Genomic DNA, 24,285 nt, shown 5'->3' with positions numbered 1-24,285 from the left:
TAGGCTGCAATTTCACTCTCAGTTTAAGCTGGCTGAAGAGCTGACTGCCATAAAAAGGGTGAATTCATTCACCTCTTCTGTACCAGCACCTGTGGTCACATTGCTGTGCGGTAAGTGGAATCCAGTAGTTCAAGCCAAAATAGGAGTGTCAGATGTCAGCACGAATGTGACAGGGGAGACGGAGAGCCAGTGATGGTGCCTCTTTGAGCTGTGGCTATGCTGCGACCAAGTCAGAGCAGTGCGAGGAACAGTCTCAGTCCCTTGTTCAAGACGTTTGAAGATTTTTCTGAGATGAATTTCTTTTATGATGATAAGAATTATCCAGGAAGGAGATGATTTTAGTTTGGTGAACAACTTTTTAATCTTTTTTTTTTTTTTTGGTGACTGCTTGTTCATCTTTGAGCAATTTAGAGTGGTGCGTTTGTGACACGGCTTGGGATCCATCTTAAAAACAAACTTCATTGTTCATTTTTTGCTTCTGTTTTTTTCTGCATTATTTTTCGGCCAGTGGAGTTCCCTAATCTGGCTGATTGTACAGCAGCACAAATGTCTTTGCCAGCCGAGTGTGCGGGGGTTGGAAGAATAAGATGATGGAACTGAGTAGCTGGAGACAGGGAGGGATTGATGACTATTTTGCTCAGAACTGCTGTTGAACGTTGAACCACAGCCTAAAGGTATGTCTATGTGGCAGTTGCCACGGTTCATGTACATTTTAAACTAGTTAACTTGGGTATTGCTGGCAGTGTAGTTGTTTCAACACAGACTACATCAAAGCTTGCAAAACCTGCATAAGATGTTTGGTAAGTTAGGTCATGCTAGTTTAATGCTTACATTAGTATACTGCTGTCTTGGTATCTGAGCTAGCTTGTATGGTATAGCCACATGAATATATTCACCTGAAGTAAGCTAAAAGGAGTTCCTTAGCTCTGCCTTAAAATGAAGTTACATGACATGGATACTGACTTACTACCAGGGAAAAACAAGACCTCACTCCAATTTGTTCCTCCCTTTCTCAGTTCTGTTGGTTCAGAGCTAATTGAACTCGCTAATTTAGCAGAAAACTTCCTGCTGGATTCTTCTTTTTTTTTTGCTGCTTTTGTGATTTGAAATGGCTCTCGGAGGGATCTGACAAACAGCAAAACTGGTGTTAGGAGCTCATGGTTGAAAGCAAGGAAAAAGGTGCTGTGTCATGTAATGTGACACTGCTTGTCTGGCTATCAGAGTGGGCTACCGGGCTCATGTGTGCATATGTCGACTTACTGCAGGGTAGCAGTAAGTCACTTGTCTACGTGACCTATAACCACACAGTGATTGCACAGGAAATAGTCTAAGGGGGCAGAATTTCACAGTTGGCAAATAAGAGATGAGACATTTTCTTGTCTGCTTTATAATTCTGTGACAATTCAAGTAGAATTTTTAAGCTCACAAAAATCATTTCAGTCAGAAGTTAGGTCTAATATACTGAAAAACAATAATTAGGTATGAATTTTTTTAGAAAACTGAGAAAGTCAGTTGTGTGTGGACAATTAATACAAAAATATTAAATCTCCATTTGTTTTGCTATAGAGAGAAGTAAAAATTGTGATTATATTTTTAAGTAGGAAGATTTTTTTTTCCCCTTTAGGAAAGTGTTTGCCATGATTAGAATTTCTTTTGGTCTCCCCTTTCCTTCAATATTCTTTCCAAACACATTTCTTAAAAAAAAAAAAAAAAAAAAAAAAAATCCACCCAAAGTGATATTTATGTAAATAGTTTGATATGTAGTGTTTTTCAGTAATATGGCTTAATAAATGAATATGAGAGCTCAAAAATGCTTTCTTCCTTTTCCGTTAGATCACACAGTATGCTAACAGACTGAAGAACTTATAATAATTTTCTTTTGTTTTTTGATTGAAAATTGGGGCACTAGGAAAAACAATTGTGCAAATGTTAATTCTGTCTTTTTTCCATCAATTATTACTGTGTTTCAGGGGAGTACTACGTGGTTTTCTAGAGGAAAAAACAAAAATTCTTTTTAAATGTTGGGGTTTTTTTGCACATGGCGTTACATCCTTGTTGCCAAGAGATGATGAAATATTTGATTACCCATTAGTGTTCTTCTGTAATGTAAAGTCATGTTGTGAACTAGTTATCAGTAAACTTAGTTTTGGGGTGCGACAGAGAAATCTCATGCATATTAGCAGAATGGCGTAGTGGGTCTTGATACTGCAAATGTTTGTAGATGGAGATAGCTCATGTGTGTTTATCAATTGAAGTAAATACTTGCATGTGCAAAGTTAAGCAATTGAACTCTGGAGTGTTGGAGTCATCCTAATTAGGTCAGTAGTGGAAATTAGCTTGGATTTATCATGAGCCTTGTAAACATGGATTCTCATTTCAGAAAACTGGCATATGTTTTTATTGTAGTTCTTGGAAGGTTCTGAACAACAGAACCAAGGTCAAGACTGAGATCTTTGCACAGTCCCAAATGGCAGAGACAGTATCCTGAAGGCAAATCATTGGTTTTAGACTTTATTAGACCCTTACTTTAATTACCTCCTCATTACTTGCTCTGCTTCCACAAAAAGTATTCCATACTGTCATTTTTCCCTAAGTAACTGGAAATGTGATTGAAAGGGATGTTTAAAGTGAGACTAATTCAAGATTAAATAGTTACAAATTATATTATTGCTACATGTAAACAAATTACTTGCATATCTGATTTTATTCAGATTACTTTTCAAGTGGTAAATAATGCTTTATCACTTATATAGTGCTCTTACATCTTTAGAGTGCTTTTCTCACATTAATTAATCATCATTAAACACTCTGAGGTGGGTAGGTTAATACTATTATCCCCATTTTGCAGATGAAGAAATGTAGACTGAGAGGTTGTGATTTGCTCAAGGCCATATAGAAGAAGTGGAATCAGAGCTGGGATTAGATCTGTGTCCCTGACTTCTAATTTCAGAAGATCAACCAGATTGTGAGCCACAGTTTTGAAGCAAATGATACAAGTATGCTTGTAGAAACGTCACACGTTTGGCCTCTTAGAAGCCTAACTAGCAATTTGTTTAAAAGGAAACTTTTGTTTTTTTGCACATGCTGAGTATTTGCACATTCAGACCCACAAGCCTGGAGATCCCCTCTCATTCAGTTAGGAATTTTTCCTAATCTGATGATACTTTCTTATTTTCACCTACTGAAATTAACTTTCATCCTAAAAATAACAGTTTCTGTTTCTTGCATCTTGAACATGACTGTGTGTGATTCAAGTACAGCAGATTTAGCATTGGTACCCTAAACTATTTACACGTGACTCCAATACCAGCTCTGTTGTTCATAGCTTTTCCCAAGCTGAGACATAAATAAAATTCTGACTTAGCAGCTTGCTTTATCGCTGTTCAGAATATATAAGAAATAGATAAGAAGTACTTTCACGGTGTGCTTAAAAGCATCACCTTTGTAGGCAGTGCAGCTGCTTAGTAGAGACATTCACATACATGCGCTCTAGCTTAGAGAACTACCTAAATAAAATCAAGTAGTCTTGCATCTGGGAAGGGAGCAGAACTGTTTGTGCACCACCTGAATGATCAGAGACACCACAGAGCATTATATTGAGCTGTTAGATATGGGGCACGTGCAGAAGCAACAGGTAAGAAGAAAATGAAGTGGAAGAATGTGATGTGCTTGTACATCCAGGGGAGGACCTGCTGAGGAAAGGTAGCAAGTATGCATACAGTAATGGGGAGCAGATTAGAGACCCATAGGCAGGTACAGATAAGAATCAGCTTCGTGTTACAGCATCCTTTTCACATATTCCCAACAAAACATTGTACAGTGTACGTTGTACTGCGTGGTTGTTAAATTGTAAGATCTGACTTCTGTTTCTAGTTCTGTCCCTGACCAGTGTTATTGGTTCAGTTGCTCAGTCTATAAAACCAGTGCGCTGTGGAAAAGTGTTGTGCGCTTTAATTAATGCATGGGAAGTGTTTTGACCTCTTTAGATGGGATATCCCAGAGAAAATGGAACATTGGTAGATGGGAAAGAGAAAGTACAGCTGAGAAAAGGGAATCCTGCATTCAGACAGCTAGCAATGTCTTTAGCTGTATGGTATGAATTGTTTTGGGGTGATTTTTGTCCCATTAGCCTGCAAACTATCCTGTGTTAGGACTGGCACACTGAACTGTAGGATACCTAGAAAGTGAATCACAGCTCTGAAACGGATCCTTCCTGCTCCTCTTTTTTGCTGTACTTATTTTAATGTTTAATACTTAAATGTTAATATTTATTAATACTTAAATACATATATTACTTTGATACTAAAATTGCTGCATAGATAGGTGTTGATAATGTCAAGTATATATACTGGAGGTTTAAAAAATATTTTACTTGCTGTGGCTACTCACCCAGAGTTGTGAGCTAGCCACTTACTACTTCATCTCAATTGCAATAGGGAATTTGGGAGGACCAGTTAAATTCGGAAACAATAGCTTCCCTAAAAACAATAATGTAAACTTGCATTTAAATAGCTCAAAATAGTAATAATGAGAGCAGAACCAACATCTAATCTCCTACTTTAAGTGTTTGGTTTTTAATCAAGAAGGAATTACATTTTAAATTAAAAGCACACAAAAATGCAGTCTTTTAGCAACTGTACTTAGAAAGGAAATTCACAGGATGATGCCCCCTTGTGGCTACCCAAAAAGATAAGTAGCCTTAAGTAAACCAAAACCTGCTGGAGGTAAACCTTCAAGCAGGTTGCATGCTTTCCGCTCCAACTGAGTTTTAACAAGCATTTCTGAAATCAGGTACATTTCCGTTGAATCAGGATCTTGAGAAATATTAAATTTTAACAAATTACTATTAGAGAAAAGGAGGGAAACAGGATATTTGCCCATTTATTTTCTTTTAAGACTATGGAATGTATTTTGTACCAGTGGATCCTGTTTGGATAACTGGACCCATAATTAGGTAATGTTAAGCTTGCTGCAAGAGTAGTTTAATAACTATTTTAGTATGCAAATAAACTACTGATAACCTCATTCATTCACAAATTCATATATTATTATGCCTAGAAGGGAAGAATTCAGAATTTATTGGTACCACTTTTACTATAGTGTCTTAAAAGTAATGCATTGTTGGTGGTGCTAGCTGTCTAGACAAATTAAACTTAAATGAACAGGTGATTTATTTTATTTACCCTGAAAGGAGTTTTCTTTCTTTAATTGTAGCTCTAGATATAAATTATGTGTGGAAGATGGACTAATGATTTTCTTTGTGTTTGATTAAAGGCAAAGAATCAAAGATTTGTTTATATATTTATCTATTTGTTTCTTTGCTCTGATAAAACCAGTTGTTATCCAAACAGTGCGACTGACCTAATAAAGGATATATGCAAAAAAAAATTTTTTTTTTTTTTAATAAGAGTTCAGTCCTAGAAATGCAAACTGAAACATTTTTAAGGTGGTATATTTTAGCCCTTCTGTAGAAGGTCTCATTTTATCCTGGCCACTGAAATGAAAAGGTTTGTTATTGGTTCCACCCTTTAGTATCCCTTCAAGAGAGATTATATCAAAGAAGAAGAATTAAATTAAAATTGATTGGTGCTATTGATTTTTTTTTTTTTTTTTAAGGGGATAAAGGGTGATGGAAACAGCATATGCCCATATACTGCTTTACTGATGGACTATTTTTTGAAAACATAAAAAGCATATGTACCGAATTTACATATTTACTAATTAAAAAAAGCTTCCTGGAAACATTAAGTAGACTATCTTCTGTAACCTTTAACATTGTAGCTAATGGATATAGCCTGAAAATTTTCATAGAAGGTCCTCTAAATAATGTAAATGATTATGAATATGTAACTAGTTAATATGCAGCTATGAAAGGATTATCATGTAGAGGTTAATGAACATGCTGCTCTTATGGTTTGCAGGGCTTTTCTTTTTGTGCTTTTAGCTCACTTCATGCATGGAAAGTCATGTATTGGGAATGGAAAGCTTCCTGTCTTTTTTTCCATCTTCATCTTTAATAGGGCAATTAAACTGGAACTTTCTTAAAGGATTTCATAAACATTTTTGTGCACTTAATTATGTTGTGTACTTTGCTATCACCACCAAATCTGAAAGAATGAAATACGTTGATAGAATATTCTCTGACTCTTGTATTTGTTAGTGTTCTACTCCATTGTATGTTAGCATTGTTACGAAATGTTGCTGCTCTGTATGATTTATACCTTGTAGGGAAACTTTACTCTTAAAATGGGCCTAACATTAATAGTATGAATTAGATTTCTGAATTTATATCCTGTAGAAGTCTGTATCTCTACTCTGAACCTTAAAAATAGTTAGCTTGCACATTAAGGAAAATACAGAAATTTGATTTATAGGAGTTTAAAGCAAATGATAAATTTAAACTTGGCTTAAGCGGGACAAGCTACCTGGCCAGATTTCCTGATGGATTATGAAATGGTGCAGCCACAAATGCAGAGCTGATCCTTTTTCTTTAAGTACTTAGTTCTGTTTAAAGAATTATTAGCTTACAAAGTAGTCCTATTTTTTTGCTCCTGTATGAGTAAAAAGTACAAGATCTGGGATCTGTTCTGTACTAGCTGCACATATGCTAACTTAAAAAAAAAATTGTCTTTCATTCTGTTGTTTAAAAAAAAAAATTATCTGCTCCAGTGATTTCAGTGGGACTTGAATGTATGTTATTGTTTTCTCTGCAAATTTTCTCATTAATTGCTTTCAAATGTTAGCATTGTTTTGGCTATAGGAAAATCAAATTTTGGAAAAAAAAATCTGAAAAATACTTACATTGAGAAGACGTCTAGACATATTTAATTACCTCATAGCTTCATTGCATTTCATGTAATTGAATGAAATTGTTGTATTTTTGATAACTGTTATTCGGAAATCAGAATATGTTTTGAAGCACAAGATTTCCACGTAATTATAGCAGAGATGGTCACAGGTTTCAGCATCTTGGCTGTTTGCTATATCCACATAGTCTAAAAAATAGAGTTCAAAAAAGAAAAATATTTCATTTTAACAATGTGCTTTATTTTGTAAGTTATTTTTGATGTCTTGGGAAGGCTTATGGCATAAAAAAAGGTGAAATAGATTAAAACTTCTTTTTTTTTGGCACCCAGAAAGAACAGAAAGGAAGCCAACAGCCTATAATGGCGTCAAATGTCCTTGCATTTAAACACTGCAAAATTCATTTGTGCTTTTTTGGAATAAAGCTGCTAGTAGAAACATTTGTAGATGTACTGATAAAGGAAAAATGTTTTTGGTGCTGTGGGGTTCTTTTGTTTTTGTTTTTCTAATGAGTGAGTATGGATGTTACACTGATGTCTTGTTATAATTTATATTGTTTTCTTATTCTGCAAGCATATAACACTGAAAATAGATCTGCAGATTACAGAAAATACTACTTATCTTGTATCGTGTGTCACCTAATAGTTATGGAGCAGGTATTGTACCAAAATATGAACTGAAAAGCTGTAATTTGTTCTGTGGTTATCAGTCTGCATTAGTGTATGATAAAGTGTGCAGCTTAAGAACTACCATTCACATGCCTTTGTACTGACAAATAAAAATGCATATAGAGACACCACCAAATCTGTAAAGCTACTGTTCTGGTTTCTGATACATTGACATTGCAGCTATGTGCTTAGCCTTGTTTTTTTCATGAGTAGTTATCTGTTTTAATGACAGGTGGTCACTAGCTGCCAAGAAAAAATCCAGCACTGGTAAGTGAAAAATGTTTGATTACATGCCTAAAATACTAATGAGTAACCTACTTATATTTTAGTAAAGTTACTGTCCTATTATTTATTCTAATGTTAGCCAAATTCTACTAGCATGTTTAGTGGTTTATAGTTTGAGACAGCTCAGAATTATTGCAGTTAGTTCTCTCTAAAGTATATATGTTTTCCACCAGTACTGTTGTTTTAACTCACAAATACACCAAACCTTAGTGTTTATACTTCTGTTTTAAATACCCTTCTTGTTTGTCATTTTTCCCCAAGTAACCTTGTGGGATGATGCTGAATTTGCCTGTTTGGTGAAAAGGTATTCCCAGTGTGGAAATAATTATTTTAGCTGTTTTCTCTTTAACTGTGAGCAGGTAGGGAAATTTTTGCTTTTTTCTCCCACATGTACTAAAATGTAAAGTGAAAGTAATGTTTCCCTGTTGTTCCTCCCCCATCTGTCCTGCCCCCCCAAGTATATAACTTTAGTGTATAAAGCTTAGAAAGAAATGATTTGTTGTGTAAAAAATTATCTCTGGACACTTTTTTTTCTCTGTTGGTAATCTATAGTTAATAGAAAACATGCTTAGTAAATAATAGTTTTGTATGGCATCTGAGGAAAATGTACATTTAATGGTGAATGAAATCATACATTATGAGTTACTGTGAGATATAACAGTTGATCTTACAGATATCAAATTACAATATATCCATGCTGTGTTTACCATGATTTTACTGAGAGAACAACAGGAGCTGTCTTGATTATTGTCTGCAGGGTTATTGCAGAATCACAGCAACTGCCCCTTTAGTGGTGAGATTAAACCTTCGGTTATACACCATCAAGCATATAATATTTTAAATTTATTTTAAGAGGCTTTTTCTTCATGCCTGAAAGATCTCCAAGCAAATAATTTATATTTAGTGTGTATCAAATGTTTTTAGTTTAAATGCACATAGGCTGCAAGCACTGGATAAGAGGAAAAAAATCAAGGCAATCTATACACATCATCATATTAAATTCTGACTATTGGCTTGCAAAAAATAATCTAAAACTAATATGTTTCATTTATGTTTAAAATTCAGACACTGCATTAATTTTCAATAAGGGAAATATTATTGAAGTGCCTGCTGGTGTTGCTGTAGTTAAGTCAGTCAGAATTTCCATAATACGCATACTTTTTCAGGAGTTTATGCAGTGTCCACACCAATTTGGAATAGTGTGAAATTCTGCATGTACGTTCTTTTACTAAGAGATATTATTTTTCAGAAATAAGCTAATTGACAGAAATCTTTAAAAAATCAAACAAATCTTTAAAAGTTTGGAAACTATTGTAACTATTTTCATTTCCTTTTATAGAAAAGGCTGAGGTCTGTAGAATGAGGTGGGAGGGTTGACTGTGGAAAGAGGGGTTGCTTGTGCGCTTGGTTTTGAACAAACTCTGGCCATGACCCCTGAATTTGGGCAGGTTTTGCATGGAATGTCTAAAGGAAAATTTGAGTTACTGATATATTTTTATGTAGAAAAGCTGTTTATAGAGCATCCATACAATTTTTATTCTGGAAAAATTAACTTAAATTTTAGTATCCGTATTTAGATCCTGATTGTGCAAGAGCTGAGTGCTCTTGTTTCAGCGGAATAGTTTGTTCGTATAAGACCTTCTAAGTAGTCAGTGATCCAGAATAAAACTAAATAGAATCAGGTAAATAACAGTACATGTCCAACTTCAATACATTTCCATTAAAATATTTTTTCTTTTTTCAGTGTAGTAAACTTTTAAAAAGTATATTTTCAAAGCCATGAATCTGATAATGGGTCCAGTATGAGATTAGACATAGTATTTAACTTTCTAGGAACATTTTTAAAAATGGAGTCCCCGTATGAAGTATTTATTCTCACTGTTCACTTGCATTCTTAGTTGTATATAGCAGCTAAGCATGCTACTGGCGTACCCAAGAACTCACGTAATCATGTGCTGTAGATGAAGAGGGAGGGCAGCTTCCTTCCTTAAGTAAGGCTGTCCGAGGTCAATTAATGAAATTGATTGATTTTAATTTTCTTTATCTCAGTGGCCCAGTTCAGGATGTGTCTGCACTTTCAGAAATTCCCATGGTAGAAATTTGATCAGTAAAAGGCAGTAGTTCCACTGAAAAAAGAAACATATTTTGCTCTTTCCCAAGTGTTCTTTCCATTGGCCTTGCTCCCATGGAAGGGTGGATAACCACATAAGAAAGTCTGCTTCCAAAGATTACCAGAGTAGAAAATGTGATGAAGTGGGGCAATAGAATCCTTCTGTATTTGAAGCAAGTGATTTCTGCTGTACCCTAATCAGATTATTCAGTAACAGGCAGCAGTTGGACCTTAACGGCACTATCTTCTTCTCAGATAAATGAAGAAATCTTATAAATGTAGAGTGACTTCCAGCCATGAAATGATGGGAGTTTTTAATACTGCTTCAAAGGGAGAGAACATTTATTTTTCATACTGTTCTTTTCCTATGGAGTCTTTTCTTTGTATTTGATCCATGGAAAAAGCCTTCAGTATGGGGTTTTTGTTTGTTTGTTTTTTAGTGAGTACTTTATTTTTTCCGTTTTTCCATGTAAGATGATTTTCACTTTTGGCCACATTTCTGGTTGGTCCAAAACCAGCAGGTTTGATCTCATGCTATATATCTGACTGCTTATTCTTCAATTAAAATGAAAAGTTTTCAAATGCATAATCATTTATCAAAAAAGCAGGATAGCATCAAAATAAACACAGTAACCTTTCAAACTCCCATAGCCATAATCTTTGAAGTTCCCTACAGATTGCAGAATTACTTTAGATGCTTGAAATGTATAAAATATAGTGTCTTTATTGAGTTTTAAGTCTTGGTTTTGCAGTAGATACTTGACTAAAAAAAAAAGAAAATCCTCAGTCTGGACTTGTAAAAAAAAAAAAAAAATTTTTTTTTTAACATCACTTAAAGTTCTCTAGTCATCATATTAACCAAACAGGCAAAGGGCGGCAAGAAAGGCCTTCTCTTTCTAATGACAGCCTATGCATGTTGTCTAAGGTTTGTTCAGTCAGATTTCCCTCCCTTTTAAAGAAAGCAAGTGGGATTTGTTCAATAAGCTGACTTTTTTTGGGGGGGGAGGGGCAGATGAGAGATCTTCAGGCAGTTCTCTCAAGGAATGTTATTCCAAAAAATCTAGTTAGAAGCACGAATTCTTGCATTCTTCCCACATCTTCCATGCTGCTTTTTAAAAATTTCCTTCCCCAAAAATCAACATTTGTTTTGAGGAATAGTAAGTTAGTATGACTACATCATTGTCCATTTCTCTGAAAATACAGATCTCTGTGAGGCAAAGATTGGATTCTGTAAATATTATTATTAAGTAATTAATACTTGTTATTGACAACAAATTGTTATATTGCTTTCCCTCCAAGCATCTCAATGAATTCTGTGCTATTCATGAGTTTGGCTTTCCTCTTTGAAGGTAGTGAGTAATATTTTCACTTTCATGTGGTCAATGATTAGAAAAACTTGCGCAAAATGGCTTGGAGAAACTGAACAACCATTAAACCAAAGAAGAAGCAAGCATCTTTTGTAAATTAATTATGTGGAATACAGTTTTAGTGTCTGAGTGATTTAAAATTCTAAATTTTTTGTTCAGGACAAGTTCAGCAACTTAATATATGAAATACTGCTGGCTTAATTCAGTGTAATTATAGCAAAGTTCAACCGTGGGTGCACATCAGACCAAACATTGGAGTATCATACAATATTTCATAATGAATGCCAAAGAAGATTTCATTTTACTTATGAATCTAAGAAGAAGATTTAAGAAAATCAATGATAATATTTTGAGTTGTGTTGTCAACTACGACATTTACTTTTCAGCAAATTTATACATTGCTTTTCTGAATTATCCTCAGAAAACCTGTAATTTGCATCCTGGGTCAACATTGTTCAGTGTGCTGCTGCTCTGTTCTTTCAGTTGCCTTCTGTTCCAGAATTTAGTACCGTATATAGTATACATACTATTTTGAGGTACAGCTAAACAATATCATTGAACTTGATGTTTGTATGCCTGATGCTTCCTGTAGAAGCTGATTTCTGCCAGTCTTCAAAATGACAGTTGTCCATTAAAAAGACTTTCTGCAGCAGAATAAGTGTTTCAAAGAAGGATTTTTAGAGGGAGTACAGCTGTTTGTTTTAAACAGAGAGAAAAATCCCTGTAGCAATTAAGATGCTGCATCTTGCAAAGTTCTCTGAAGAGACAGGTATCTACCATGGGAATAATCTGTCCAAGTTCATGAAGCCATTTCTGTCTTCTATAGCAACACCTAGCGTATGACCCTTACTATGTCGTTTTGTATAAGGAAACGGTAGAACGGATGTTCCACATTTATATTGCTTGTCAGCATTTCAAGAGGGTGCAGAATCTTAGTGGTCAAATGATCTCTGAGGAATGTTGACTCTTGGTAAGAACAAAAAGTTCATATGAAAATCAGAATTAAAGTTTTGTCCATTTATGTCATCCCAAATCAGTCATGAATATTTTATGAAAAATAATACTTTGAAGAATTTGCCTCTTCTAAAATATAAACTGGATTTTCAGTTATTCTTCTAAATACTGATGGTGGTATAATTGTTGAACTTGAACATAGAGTGAGATATGCCAAAGCCCAGTGAAGGAACTGATTCTTCCTTTGTGTCATACAAATTTCAGATTCAGAAATGTGTGCATAATCCAAAATAATAATGTGGCTATTATTGTATTAATACACATTATTATAAAATAATTTGTAGCTATTGTGTTGGCCATCCCAAAAGTCTTTTAGAAATAAGTTACTAATCTATTCTAAGTCTGTATGTTTATGAATAAAATAATTTGTTGAGTTACTAGCAGAAAAGCGTTAACTCTTTACTTCAGATATGAATTTGAGTCAACTTGAATTTGTCAACAGGAAGAAGGTGGAGAGTGATTATGAGGCTCTTCAAGAACGACTCAGTACATTGCCTGATAAACTGTCTTATGATATCATGGTATGTATAGTATAGTTCATTCAAGATAATGGATTAAAATTTTTAGTATCTCAGGTTTCTTCTCTGGCAATGAGGTGTTCATTCAGGTTGCCATATAGTACTTAATAATGTTGCATTTATTATGATAATAGTTAAACCTTTGCTTCTGTTTCTTTCTCCTTTCTCCACTCTAAATTATAATGTTACTGACACCTGAGAACTGATGACATAAATGCTAACACAAAACCTGACATGTTTGATATGTAAATCTATTGTATAGAAAACTATAATTATGACTGAATTATGGTACTTAGTCATTTCCTGAGAAGAAAGTGTCCATAGCATTTTCTGATTCATGGAAATAAACCCTAGAACATTGATTTTTACATAAAAAGGTGCTGCTAATTTTTGTTTCACTGATCTTCACACTGACATACAATCTTTTGTTCTCTGAATCTTTTGTAGCAACTGCACAGCTCCCTGTTTAGACTTTACCTTGTTGGCATATACTTACAAGAATTTTGACCAGATAAACTGGCTTCTCTGTTCTGGCTCTTTTTTTTTAGTGTCCAATTCACAATATATCTTTGAAAGCAGGGGAAGTTATACATTAAATAACTGAATGGCTAATTTAAGTGCAAAGCGCTTAACTACTTTCTTACTTGGTAACCTGATCCTGTATACTTTTGAATCCTTAGTAAAACAGCGTTGGAGTACACTTCTTACAACGCTGTTAAAGAGAATGTTTCCCTTACTAGTGCTAATGGCTCAGCTCTAGGTTTTATATGTGTAATCCTGTGATCGTTTGTATATGCATGGCCATATGATGTAAAGCAAAATGATCGTGTTGTTTCAAAGCATAGAGAAAATACTGTTTTTTTTTTTAAACTAGATACTGCTCATTCTTAGTTAAAGCAGCAATGTCAACTCACATCTGTTATTTTAAATGTACATAAATAGTTCCTATCCTGTTAGCCAAATATTTTCTTATGTTTTTAATTTTGCTTTCACCATTTTGGGGGAAGAGTGAACAGGCAAATGGTGCAGCCTGATGCTTGAAAACCTAAGTCAGGAAGAGAATATGTGCAGGAAAAAACACATTCTGCATAGATCTTACCTTAAGATCCTGCTTACTACAGAATTGTTTCAAATATAGGTACCCTTCTGGATACATAAGCTAGAGAAAATCTCTTTACAAGTAAATAGAGCTGCCAAGCCAAATGCTCTGCCTCAGCAAAAATGAGATGAGAAAGCAGTTGGCTATCCCAAGGAAATGAGGAAGGCAGCAAAGGAATAAAGTAGAAGGAGCAGATAGACTGAGACAGATCTCTTTTTATCATAAGAAAGAGAAATTTGAGCTGGCTGTGGTTCTTAGCTTTTTGCTCCCTCTGTTGAACTTTAATTTTGACCTCCTAACTTCTCTGAGGTTGGAGGCTAAAGGCAGCCAGGTGGTAGTAGATCTGAGTCAGTGTAAAAATGCCGGGGACTCTCGTACATGAAGCACGAGTGAGGTCAGTGAGGCTAGTCCTTGCCTATAGACTGTGAGTAAAATGTGGACTTGCAAAGTGTCTTAAAGGGATCATAAAAATAGTATCCCATATATTGTAAGCTATATTAAAGTACAGGTTACATATTTTAAGAAGCACCTCTTAAATTATAAAATGTGTTTATCACTATCTTAATTACTCAGATTTTATGTATTACTTGCTGTGCCTGGAGTGAAGTTGGAAGAGGTGCAAGTAGTTGGTAGAGCATTGCTTGAAGTTTGAGAGCTTCATACTGGTGAACAATAAGACAAAGTGAGAGTAAGCACTCTCTGTGATCCTGCTGTTTTTTGCCCATAGCTCCACAAACTTGACCTGAGGTTTCTGTGTATGTATTATTAGCGAGACAGATAATGCAAAAAAGCAACTGATCTTTGAGTTGACCATACCTCTAAAATATTTTTAAAGTTTTAGCAAAGCTAGGCTTGCTTTTACCGGGAAATTAATATATTCTGTGTGTAATAAATATTTAACTTACCTGAACAAGTAACAGTATTTTATTATGAAGGCTTACATGTTAGGATAAGGTGAGTTTGTGAACATTCAGTTATACAATAGTTTAATGCCACAAAACAAGTGTTCTAGTTAGATACTACTTTTCTGATTTTGTAAGTGCAATACTAAATTCAAATGGATCTGGTCATTTGAATATTTATGAAGAATTTGTCATTAAATAACAGTGCTGTAGAATTTTAATTTATTTAATTCTATATTTTACTTTGGCTTTTCTCTCTAAGTAGATATGAATGCCTATCTAGTTTTATTTTCTTTAGTGATTTTCAGCAGTTTCTTCTGTGCCTTTGACAGGTACCTTTTGGACCTCTTGCCTTCATGCCAGGAAAACTTGTCCACACCAATGAGGTCACTGTTCTTCTTGGGGACAACTGGTTTTCAAAATGCTCAGCAAAGCAGGCTGTTGCCCTAGTTGAGCACAGAAAAAAACGTATGTATGATTTTTAGCGTAATTTGATAGTCAAAACTATTATTTTTGTATTAATATATTAAATTGGTAACATTTAGACTATTCTTTTTTGTTGAGCTGGCTAGCAGAAATATCATTTAGATGTAGTATCAATGTAGCATGTTATTTTTCATCTTTACTTGGTATTTTATGGAATCTATCTGATCTTTTTTTAAAGCATCTTACCAGAACTTTTTATTTTTGTTTTTTTATGACACACCCACCTAAGTTACCAAAATGCAGGTTTTGATGCTAGATGTTAGAATACAGGATCAGTCAAGATTTGTTCATTAGTTTATTCATATGCAAAAGTTAAAAACAAACAAGCAAACAAACAAAAAAATCCTATCACATTTGTTTAATGCGAGAAATGCTGTATTTTTTTCCAGAAAGTGGACATCACATTGTACTTCTGCTTTTAATTTCCTTCTTTCCTATATTCTGTTCTCTATATTCTGTTCCCTTGTCTTTTCTCTTATTTCTTTGCTGCCTTGCCCTCTGTTTTTTTTTGTCAGTACTGGTTTCCAGCTTTCTTCTCTCTCTATACATGCATAACTTCTGCTCGGGCTTTTTCTCACTTGCTCTCCTGGACTTGCCACTCAACTGCATTTTTGCCTTCAGCCCTTGACGTTCCTCTCCCTTGGTGTGGAGAGATCCACTCGATCTCCAGATCAAGTACCATTGGTGACCATTTTTCCTCTCAGCAGCAAATTAGAATCATAGAGACAGATTGGCAGTTACTTTTTGTTTCCAGCTCTTTTTACTTGCTGCTGGGATCTTGGCATTGAAGAGCCAGGGAAACCAGGCAACATTCTGGACTGCCAGCGAGCGTTGTATATGGTGCATTTTGGAACTTACTTATCTTAGAAAGAATGCGAGCCTAAAATATTTGATATAAAGGTCAGGGAAGGGAAAGCACAGTAAAATGCAAAGTAAATTGGTACCTGTTAGCCTTTGCTGTTAGATTTGGATAAGCATTTGAATTTTTGATTTCTTCTATATCAGTTTTACCTAAAAATCTATAATCTGTCTCATTCTTGAATGACTGCTCACAGCAGCTTTACCCTATTCACATTGCAGCTAGCATAACTATTTACATTGGATTTTTGTTTGTAAGTTCAGCTATTCATGTTGCTACCCATAGCAGAATACCTCAGAGGCTCTCCCTGTGAATGTTTTTTGCAATTCTATACAAGTAGTATATGTGTAAAAGTTTTTTTTCTAATAAAAGTTCATTGGCTGTGTTACTTTAAAATATTTCCTTTATGAAGAACATTACCAAAAGTAAGTGATTTGTATTTTATCTATTATATCTATCTTAATCTGGTTCTCTTGGCATAACTTAGCAATTTTCTTTCTTATTGAACTGAATCTACAATATTTATTGTGACTCTTGCAAGATCTGAGGTCCATATCTCTTTCCTTGATCATCTTACTTTTTTTTTCAGGGCTTCAGAATATTTTTGTCACCATTACATTCAGTGAAATCATTTGACCTTTGCATAGTAGATGTTTGAACATTAAGTAGTCTGCTGGGAGACGCACAGTAAATGCTGGATTCTTTTCCTTTATGATCTTTTAAATTGCATTTAAAATATGAACTCAGAAATACTCATTTCTTTTAAAGCAAAATAGTCATCGATGCCTGGATATAAAACCTCCATTCAGCTGATGGTTCACTTTTCAGCTGTGTGATGGCTGCCAGTGGGAGGCTCCAAAACACTGGTATTAACTACAAACTTTTTATTTAAAAGACCACTGTCAGTTTGGGATGATAAAAGCCATATTAGTATGTATGATGCTGAAAAAAGTAGATTTTTTTTCAGTGATACAGTTTTCTCCTATAAAAAAATACAACCGACTTAAACTCTTTCAACCATTTTCATATTAAATGAGGGGAAATAAAAGGCGAGTCTTGGAGATTTTGTTTGTTCTAATTAAGGAAAAAAGTTATATGCATAAAAGATGTGTAAACCATTGATAAATAATGTGAATTGGCCACTTGCGGCACAAATGTGGAAGACTGATATTTTCTAAGTATTATTTTAAAGTCTCTTTTCTGTGTGGCACCGTAGTTACTTTAATAGATATGACTTCTGATTTCACTGGGATTTTGTGTTTGTAGTGGCTTCATAATTTACAGGGTGACATATATTTGGCATTACCGTTACATTGACGCAACATGATTCAATTTTAGTACCTAATCTTTTTGTTTTGGGCATAAATTTCATGAGTAGGTCATACTCACTGGAAAGGAGGGCATGCTTACTTCAAGGGATTACATTTTAAGCAGTCCTGAATATCCTGTGTGCTAGTCAGAAGGTCCTAACACGGCAAAGCTTTCTTAAGCATGCACTTAAGGCCAGTGCATGCTTAAAGGCTTTAATATATAGGAATTGGGGGTCTAAAGAGCATAAAGAAAGGTTCCTGATGAAATTGCTTGCTGTACATAAACTGGCAATTTTTGTTGATAGTTTATTCTGTGACCTACATATTTTATTCAATATTACTGCATTTTATTTAGGTGGGTATTCTTTTCATAACTAGCTTAGCTTTTTCATAACTTTTTTGTAACTTATCTGTTCAGATAACTGAAATGAACTTAGTATAGCACTGATATACAGTGCTTTAGCAGAAATTAAGGATTATAAGGAAATAGAAGACATATTTTCACTGCTTACCATCTCATGTCTCATTCTCCTAAGTATAGGAGAGTAGGAAAGTATGGCAAATCCACCTGTTCCTGAATAGTGTTTAGGATTTCGTTTTTCTAGTGGGACTGGCTGTCAGGTAGAAAAGGGTAGGAGATTCTTGTAATGCATTTATTTCTGAATGTTGTTTCTGAACTTGTTCTGGGGAGTTTTCTCTACTGTCTTTGACTAGTTTTGCAGGGGTCTACCCACTGAAGAGCTGTGCTAACCAGGGTGGGCCTGTTTGCCTTTGAGGATGTCACGGGCCTAACAGTTTAACCAAGATTCACGGAAAAATTTCTTTACGATTTGATTCTCTATGTGTATGTTAGATAAATACAAGAACGGACAATATGAGTTTGCATGCTTAAGTAGTAATAGGGGGTGCCAGATAAATCAAATGATAAAGACCGAGTATGAATAAAGCCTTGTAAGGTAGGGGTAGCAATAAGAGTGTAGTATATATAAAGGTTTTAAGTATTACTTAGTACTAATTAGGTCATCCTTTTTGTCTTAGTAGATTTGTTAAATTTACTTTTTAAAGGAAAGAAAGTGAAAAAATCTTTGCTTCTGTGAAGTAGAGAAATGCCCAGTTACAGAAGATGAATTTCTTAGTGGAAATTTATTTAATTGAAATGAATAATTGGAGGATGATCGTACTGAATTTTCAAGGTAAATGCACTTTGACTGACACAGCTATAGAAAGGACTAATTTTGGGATAAATTTTTGTTTGATAAGGTTTCGAGTTAGATGTAAAATGTTCAGCATTGTGATTGGTTGAAATGCATTTGGTAAAATTTGGGACTCTTGTCAAATACTACATTTTCATAAAATATTGATGATGTCTCTTTGTATAGTATTTGAGGTGCAGTAACTCTCTCATTTACTACACGTTTTTATGATATCTCTAGATGTTCAGTTAGACCCAGAACTTTACAGAATGGTTAAATATATTTTTAATTACTTTAAATTTGTTACAATAATTTAGTTCATTAAACCAGGTAATATAGATAAAGGGAAACACTTTACACATGTGTTTGTGTGTAAAAATATGAAGAATAGTGAAGAAGATTAAAGGATACACACACCAAATTCCATTATAATAAAAGAAGTAAGCTTTTTAAGTATGTCACAGTTTAGCACAACAATAATGCAATTGTATTTTTTTCTCTTACAATTATCTTGCTTAAGGTACTTCATAATATTTCTGTTCTCCTCAAGGCAAGACTGTATTGTTTCAGAATTCAAAGAGGGAATAAAGATTCTTTTGGTGAATATGGGATTATATCTTTTACGTGTTTGTGATGATATAAATTAATTTTTTTCTCTATATCAGTAATCGCATTAATTCTTTAAGATGGGAAATTTTTCATTACAATAGTCCCTGTGGTAGTTGCTATGGAAAGAAATTAAATAGATTTTTTTTTTTGTAAATATCTGTGGATTAATTTGGTATGCTAGGTATTCCAAGTGTCTGAATACTTCAAGAGGTGAGAAATTAAAACATGCACACAAAACTAGGAGTGGTTTTATTGTGTTAAAAAATTATCAGATAAAAAAATCCCACTTAAAGGAGAATTGTTGAACTACTTAGTAATTGTGTCTTCAATATATGTAAGAATACCCTTGCAGTGTCATGCTGCAAATGAATTCATGAAATGAAAATACTGATTACATTAACATACAGTATTGTGATAGTACCCAATTGTAAATTGCAGTATGTAACCTTTAATACAAATATTTGTGTCAATCAAAATTGACCGATAGCTTAGTATACAGGGTTTAAAAGATACCATTGTTTTTAGTAAATAAGATGATCCAGGCGGATGAGGATGAGTTTGAATTTGTTCCTTATCAGCATTTCCAGAAAAAAGGATATTGTCTCTAAAATATATGATAGGAAAGCTTTCCATTTCCCATCTGTGAATGAGTGAGGTCTTCAGAGGTTTTAATGTTTCATCCAAGAGTGAAAATAACTTCCTTTATATTCTAAAGAACATAACACAAACTTGCCTACTCACTTTTTTGGGAGAAAAGAACAAAAAGTGCAGGTAGCATTACAAAGAAATCTAGCTGTTGCTTTTCTTTATTTAAAAAAGAATTTTTTTCTGCAATATTTCTGCATGCTGGAGAATATTCTTTCACAATATATATATATTTTTAAACATTTTTTGAGATTATCACTTTTTAGTTTGATAACCTCCATCACTTCCTTACTTACCCTTGTTAAGTCAGGAGCTGATGCTGTGAAGCACTAAGCGCTCTAAATTTGCTCTGCAGTTCCCAGGAGGTGTTTAGTTTCTCACAGGACCACAGTCTAGGTATTTTAACCAGAACATAGTGGAAAAGAGTAAGGAGAATAGACTCCTTTCTATTATTTGCATATTGTGATTCAGAGAAGCCCTTACCTTTATATAATTCTTACTGAGCAACAGAGGAGCTTGTCTAAATGCCATCTGGCTACATTTAGGAACAATTTAACTGTAGTGATAGAATTCTAGCAGTTACATGGGGGTGTGAGCCTAAAAGACAAATGTGACACATTTACTTAGTATTTCTATAATCACATTATTTATATGAATGTTTACAATTGAAAATCCAAATGACTTTGGTTTTGACACCAAGAAAACACACACAAAAGATTGGCGGAAGGTCTGTTTAAAAGCTATAAAACTACTGTACAAATGAGTGAATTGCAGAGTTCTGCATTTTAAAGAACTAGTGCAGTTGCTGTTACAAAGAAGAAATGTTGTCACAATTACAGGGCTTAAACCTATATACACAAAAAGTAATCAGGATTCTCTTTTGAATCTTAAAGCTAATGTATCCCTAGAAAAATGAGCAGAATAGAATAGAACATAGAAGGGTATTTTGAAAAGCTCTCAGTAGATTCTTTCTATAGAACTGCAGTTCTCATTTCTTTCAAATAACCTGCGATAGTTTGTTGGATAATTATCGTCTAAAAATATTCTGTTGCAGATCAAATATATATTTGTTGAAATACAGTTAAATTCCTCAGATGATTAATTTACTTATGTAGACCCCTAAAAGCAAGAAAATACACAGAGCACTTATTTTAGCATGCCATAATTTGTTCCATTAATTGTATTTGTACTTGTACCAGAGCTCTGTACTTTTACAAGGAAATACCCTCCATCCCCAAGAATGCAGAAGTGGAATATGTGCATTGGATTGTATGATACTTTGCTTTCATCCTCTGTAATGCTAACAAGTATTTATTGTATGTATGCATTAACAGTGTAATAGATATTCTTTTTTGTTCACGGGTCAATCATGGTTCCTCTGGAACATTGCTGATCAAAGATTTTACATGCAAAATGCCATTCTGTGGTCCCCTCCTATAACTTTTCTTCTGCATCTGAAATGAGGTGGTGGCAGCCCAGCTTTTCCACGGTGGGGAGTAAGAACCCACTGAATGACTGCCTTCAGGTATAAATACTCAGTTCGCTCTCTGGAGGAACTGAGCTACTGACAGTAGGTAGTTGTTCCCTGGCATGTATAAACACTTTGTGTATATAACCATCTTAAGGCTGGTTGCCTGCTGCTTGAGAAGCTGTGTTAGACGATGAAGAGATCTGGACTCTAAATCTCAAATTACATAATCTCAAATTACATATAGAGTTCTGTGATATACTTAATATAAAATTATGTCCAATCACCTATCCCCAGAGGAGATTTTTTTTTCTTACTTTCCTAGCTTTTTCTTCTTTGTTACATTATATTCACAAAACTTGCCCAAAGACTAACTGGACTAAGCAAGGCAGACCAAGCTTCAGCTTCGTATTGCTTTGTCCTGTTTCATAAAGTCTGACTTTTCAAAATAGATCAACCTGTTCTCACTATTCTTGTCTCTTCTTAATATTTAAATCCCAGTGTAACACACAGTTTCCAGAAGTAACTAAAATAATGTCTATGATTCCCCAAATCCTTACAGACAACACTCCAAGGACATTAATGTCAAACTCAGATAATTAAAATTTGTATCCAGCCAAGCTAATTAACCCATTAAAGCCAAAATGCATGCATGAGAATTTGTATCAGTTTGGCATTAGTATGTTGTCATGTCTCGTAAAACCTGGCTTCACTGGACTTCATTTCAACAACATGAAGTGTGTTCCCCAGTTATTTTTTCCTGTATCAGTTATATGTAGAAAGCAGAGGGCTGTTTCTTAAGAATGGCTAATCATGGTGGAAAGGAAGCCAGTCAAGTCCTTTCAGACTAATAAGGGAGGTGGAAAAGAATGGTCTAAATGTAAGTAAATCTCACTGTTTGTAAGTAGTCAAAGACTTCTAGGCAAAAGAAATCTACATATACTGATTTATGATTTAAATACCTTTTTTTCTTGGTAGTCCTGGAAATCAATCCTAAAGATTCTAGCTTGTCTATGGTGTTAAACTATCTTTCCAAGTGATTTAACTAAGACATGTAAATAGGAACTATTAGGGTTCACCTGAAAGCCATTTCAGACTTTCTAGGTATATTGAATGTGACAAAGTTGGACAACAGCCTCTAGTTCAATCCATCTTAAAAGGCTGTAAGAAGCTTAAAACACCGGGTAGTAAGAGGAGGAGACTATGAAGCCTCTCTTACTTTAAGGATATTTCTGGGGGTCTCATTTAATAAAAAGACTTGCAGCTTTTAAAATGAATTGTTTCTCTTTAAATCCAGTAGATTTTAAAATTCAAATAATCATGACTAGTCAGAGGCTTTTGGGATGTATGTTGGCAAGTTTAAAACACAGTAAGCTGTGCTTGCCTTTCAGTTGTGTGCATGAACCCGTTTCCAGGAGACCAAGGCCCCTAATCTGGCTGATTTGATCGCAGGAAAGGCTCTCCTGGCTGATGAGGAATCCTTGTTTCCTGTTTACCAGGGATGCAGGAGTGAACTGGTAGTTTGACTGTGGATCTGGGAGCTGGGAACTTTGTGATAATCCCAGCTGTCCTGCTGACATGCAGTGTGGCCCAGGGCAAATCACTTAAACTGTCTGTTTCTTCAGCTGTAAAATGGGAGAGAGTGATGCTTACCTCCCTCCCAGGGGTATTGTGCAGATTAGTTAATGCTTGTACAGCATTTTAAAATAAAAAGTGCTATGTAACTTCTAAATATTTTTACGTAACAGAACAAACTGTAACACACTTCCGTCCACAGAAAGTAAAATTGAAACCTGGCTTTCAAGAAAACGCTTAATCTAGATGACTGTTGAACTGTATTTAGATATAGAGGCAATGGCTGAGAAACTAGCGGTGTTTAAGAAACAGCTGAGCATCACATTTACTATGAGTGTAAAATAAAAGCCCGAGGAAAATTGGTCTCAAGCTAGATGTTTATGTATATTAAGACTACCTTCAAGAGCTTAAAGCACAGATGGGAGCATTTTGTAGAAAAACTATTGCCACCTTTCTTTGATTTGGACTTTGAAGTGTATGTTATACACTGAAAAAAAGCTGTAGAATAGCTAGGATGGAATTAACTGAAAATAAAAACAGTACATGTGAGAGGTGGCTGTTACTATGTCTGACAGAGGAAAATGAGGCTCTTGGAGTTTTGCAAGGATTCAGTCGGGCTGAGTATATGTTGGCACCACCCTAGACTTCAAATACTTTTGGAAATAATACTTCATCCAGATGCATATAGCAGGAAATGCAAATGCAGAGCATTTTTCAGGGGAGGATTTTAGGTGATTTCTCCAAAACTGTTTAACTAATTAATATCATTGAACGTTTGACACGCAGATTGTTGTTTAATTTAAAAGACAGATGCATTTGAAATACCTCAAAAGTCTGAGCTATGTCTTCTTGCTTCCTGTTGGAAGGGGTGGGAGTTTACTTGACTAGCCTTTTCCAAAAAGCATAATGTTCTTTCTGAACTATTTACTGTAATATATTTGTATTTTTAAATAACTGTATTTGATACGTTGTGAAATATCAATAGGAAAATAAAGGATACAATACTGAATCTTCTAAAATTCAGATGAAAATAATCTAATAAACTTGATAATTATTGTTTTGTTCTTGACTGTATCATATGTAATCCCTTCTATGCGTGTAGAAGGGGAGGGAGGGATCTGGACCAGCTTATGGAATTCTTTGAGTTGACGAGTATATTTTCTTTTGCAAATACAATTACAGACTTATTTTGTCTACAAAAATGCATTTTCCAAGGATTTTTGTGATTATTAGTATATTTTCACACATCCTTACCTGCAAGACTTATCATTGTAATGAATGCAATCTCTGAAATAGTTACGACTGCATTCCCTAACCAGAAAACTGCATGGGGAGTAGCTGTGTACATATTTATAACCTTTTGTAGAATTATC

The 24,285-nt window shown here is 34.5% G+C and overlaps 1 protein-coding gene across 1 annotated transcript in view; it reads left to right on the top strand.

Moving 5' to 3' along the window:
- The window catches only part of URI1 (URI1 prefoldin like chaperone), a 44,887-nt gene that overhangs the window by 5,519 nt on the left and 15,083 nt on the right, over positions 1 to 24,285 (top strand). Inside the window, exons 2-4 of the mRNA XM_067302520.1 lie at positions 7,705 to 7,739; positions 12,691 to 12,769; positions 15,100 to 15,235. Coding sequence (XP_067158621.1) covers positions 7,705 to 7,739; positions 12,691 to 12,769; positions 15,100 to 15,235 — 250 coding nt within the window. The remainder of the gene's footprint in view (positions 1 to 7,704; positions 7,740 to 12,690; positions 12,770 to 15,099; positions 15,236 to 24,285) is intronic.

Source organism: Apteryx mantelli, chromosome 10 (genome assembly GCF_036417845.1).
Source record: "Apteryx mantelli isolate bAptMan1 chromosome 10, bAptMan1.hap1, whole genome shotgun sequence".
In the NCBI taxonomy this organism is placed as follows: Eukaryota; Metazoa; Chordata; class Aves; order Apterygiformes; family Apterygidae; genus Apteryx; species Apteryx mantelli.
The sequence above is the reverse complement of the archived record's forward strand: the minus strand, read 5'-3'. Positions and strand labels throughout refer to the sequence as shown.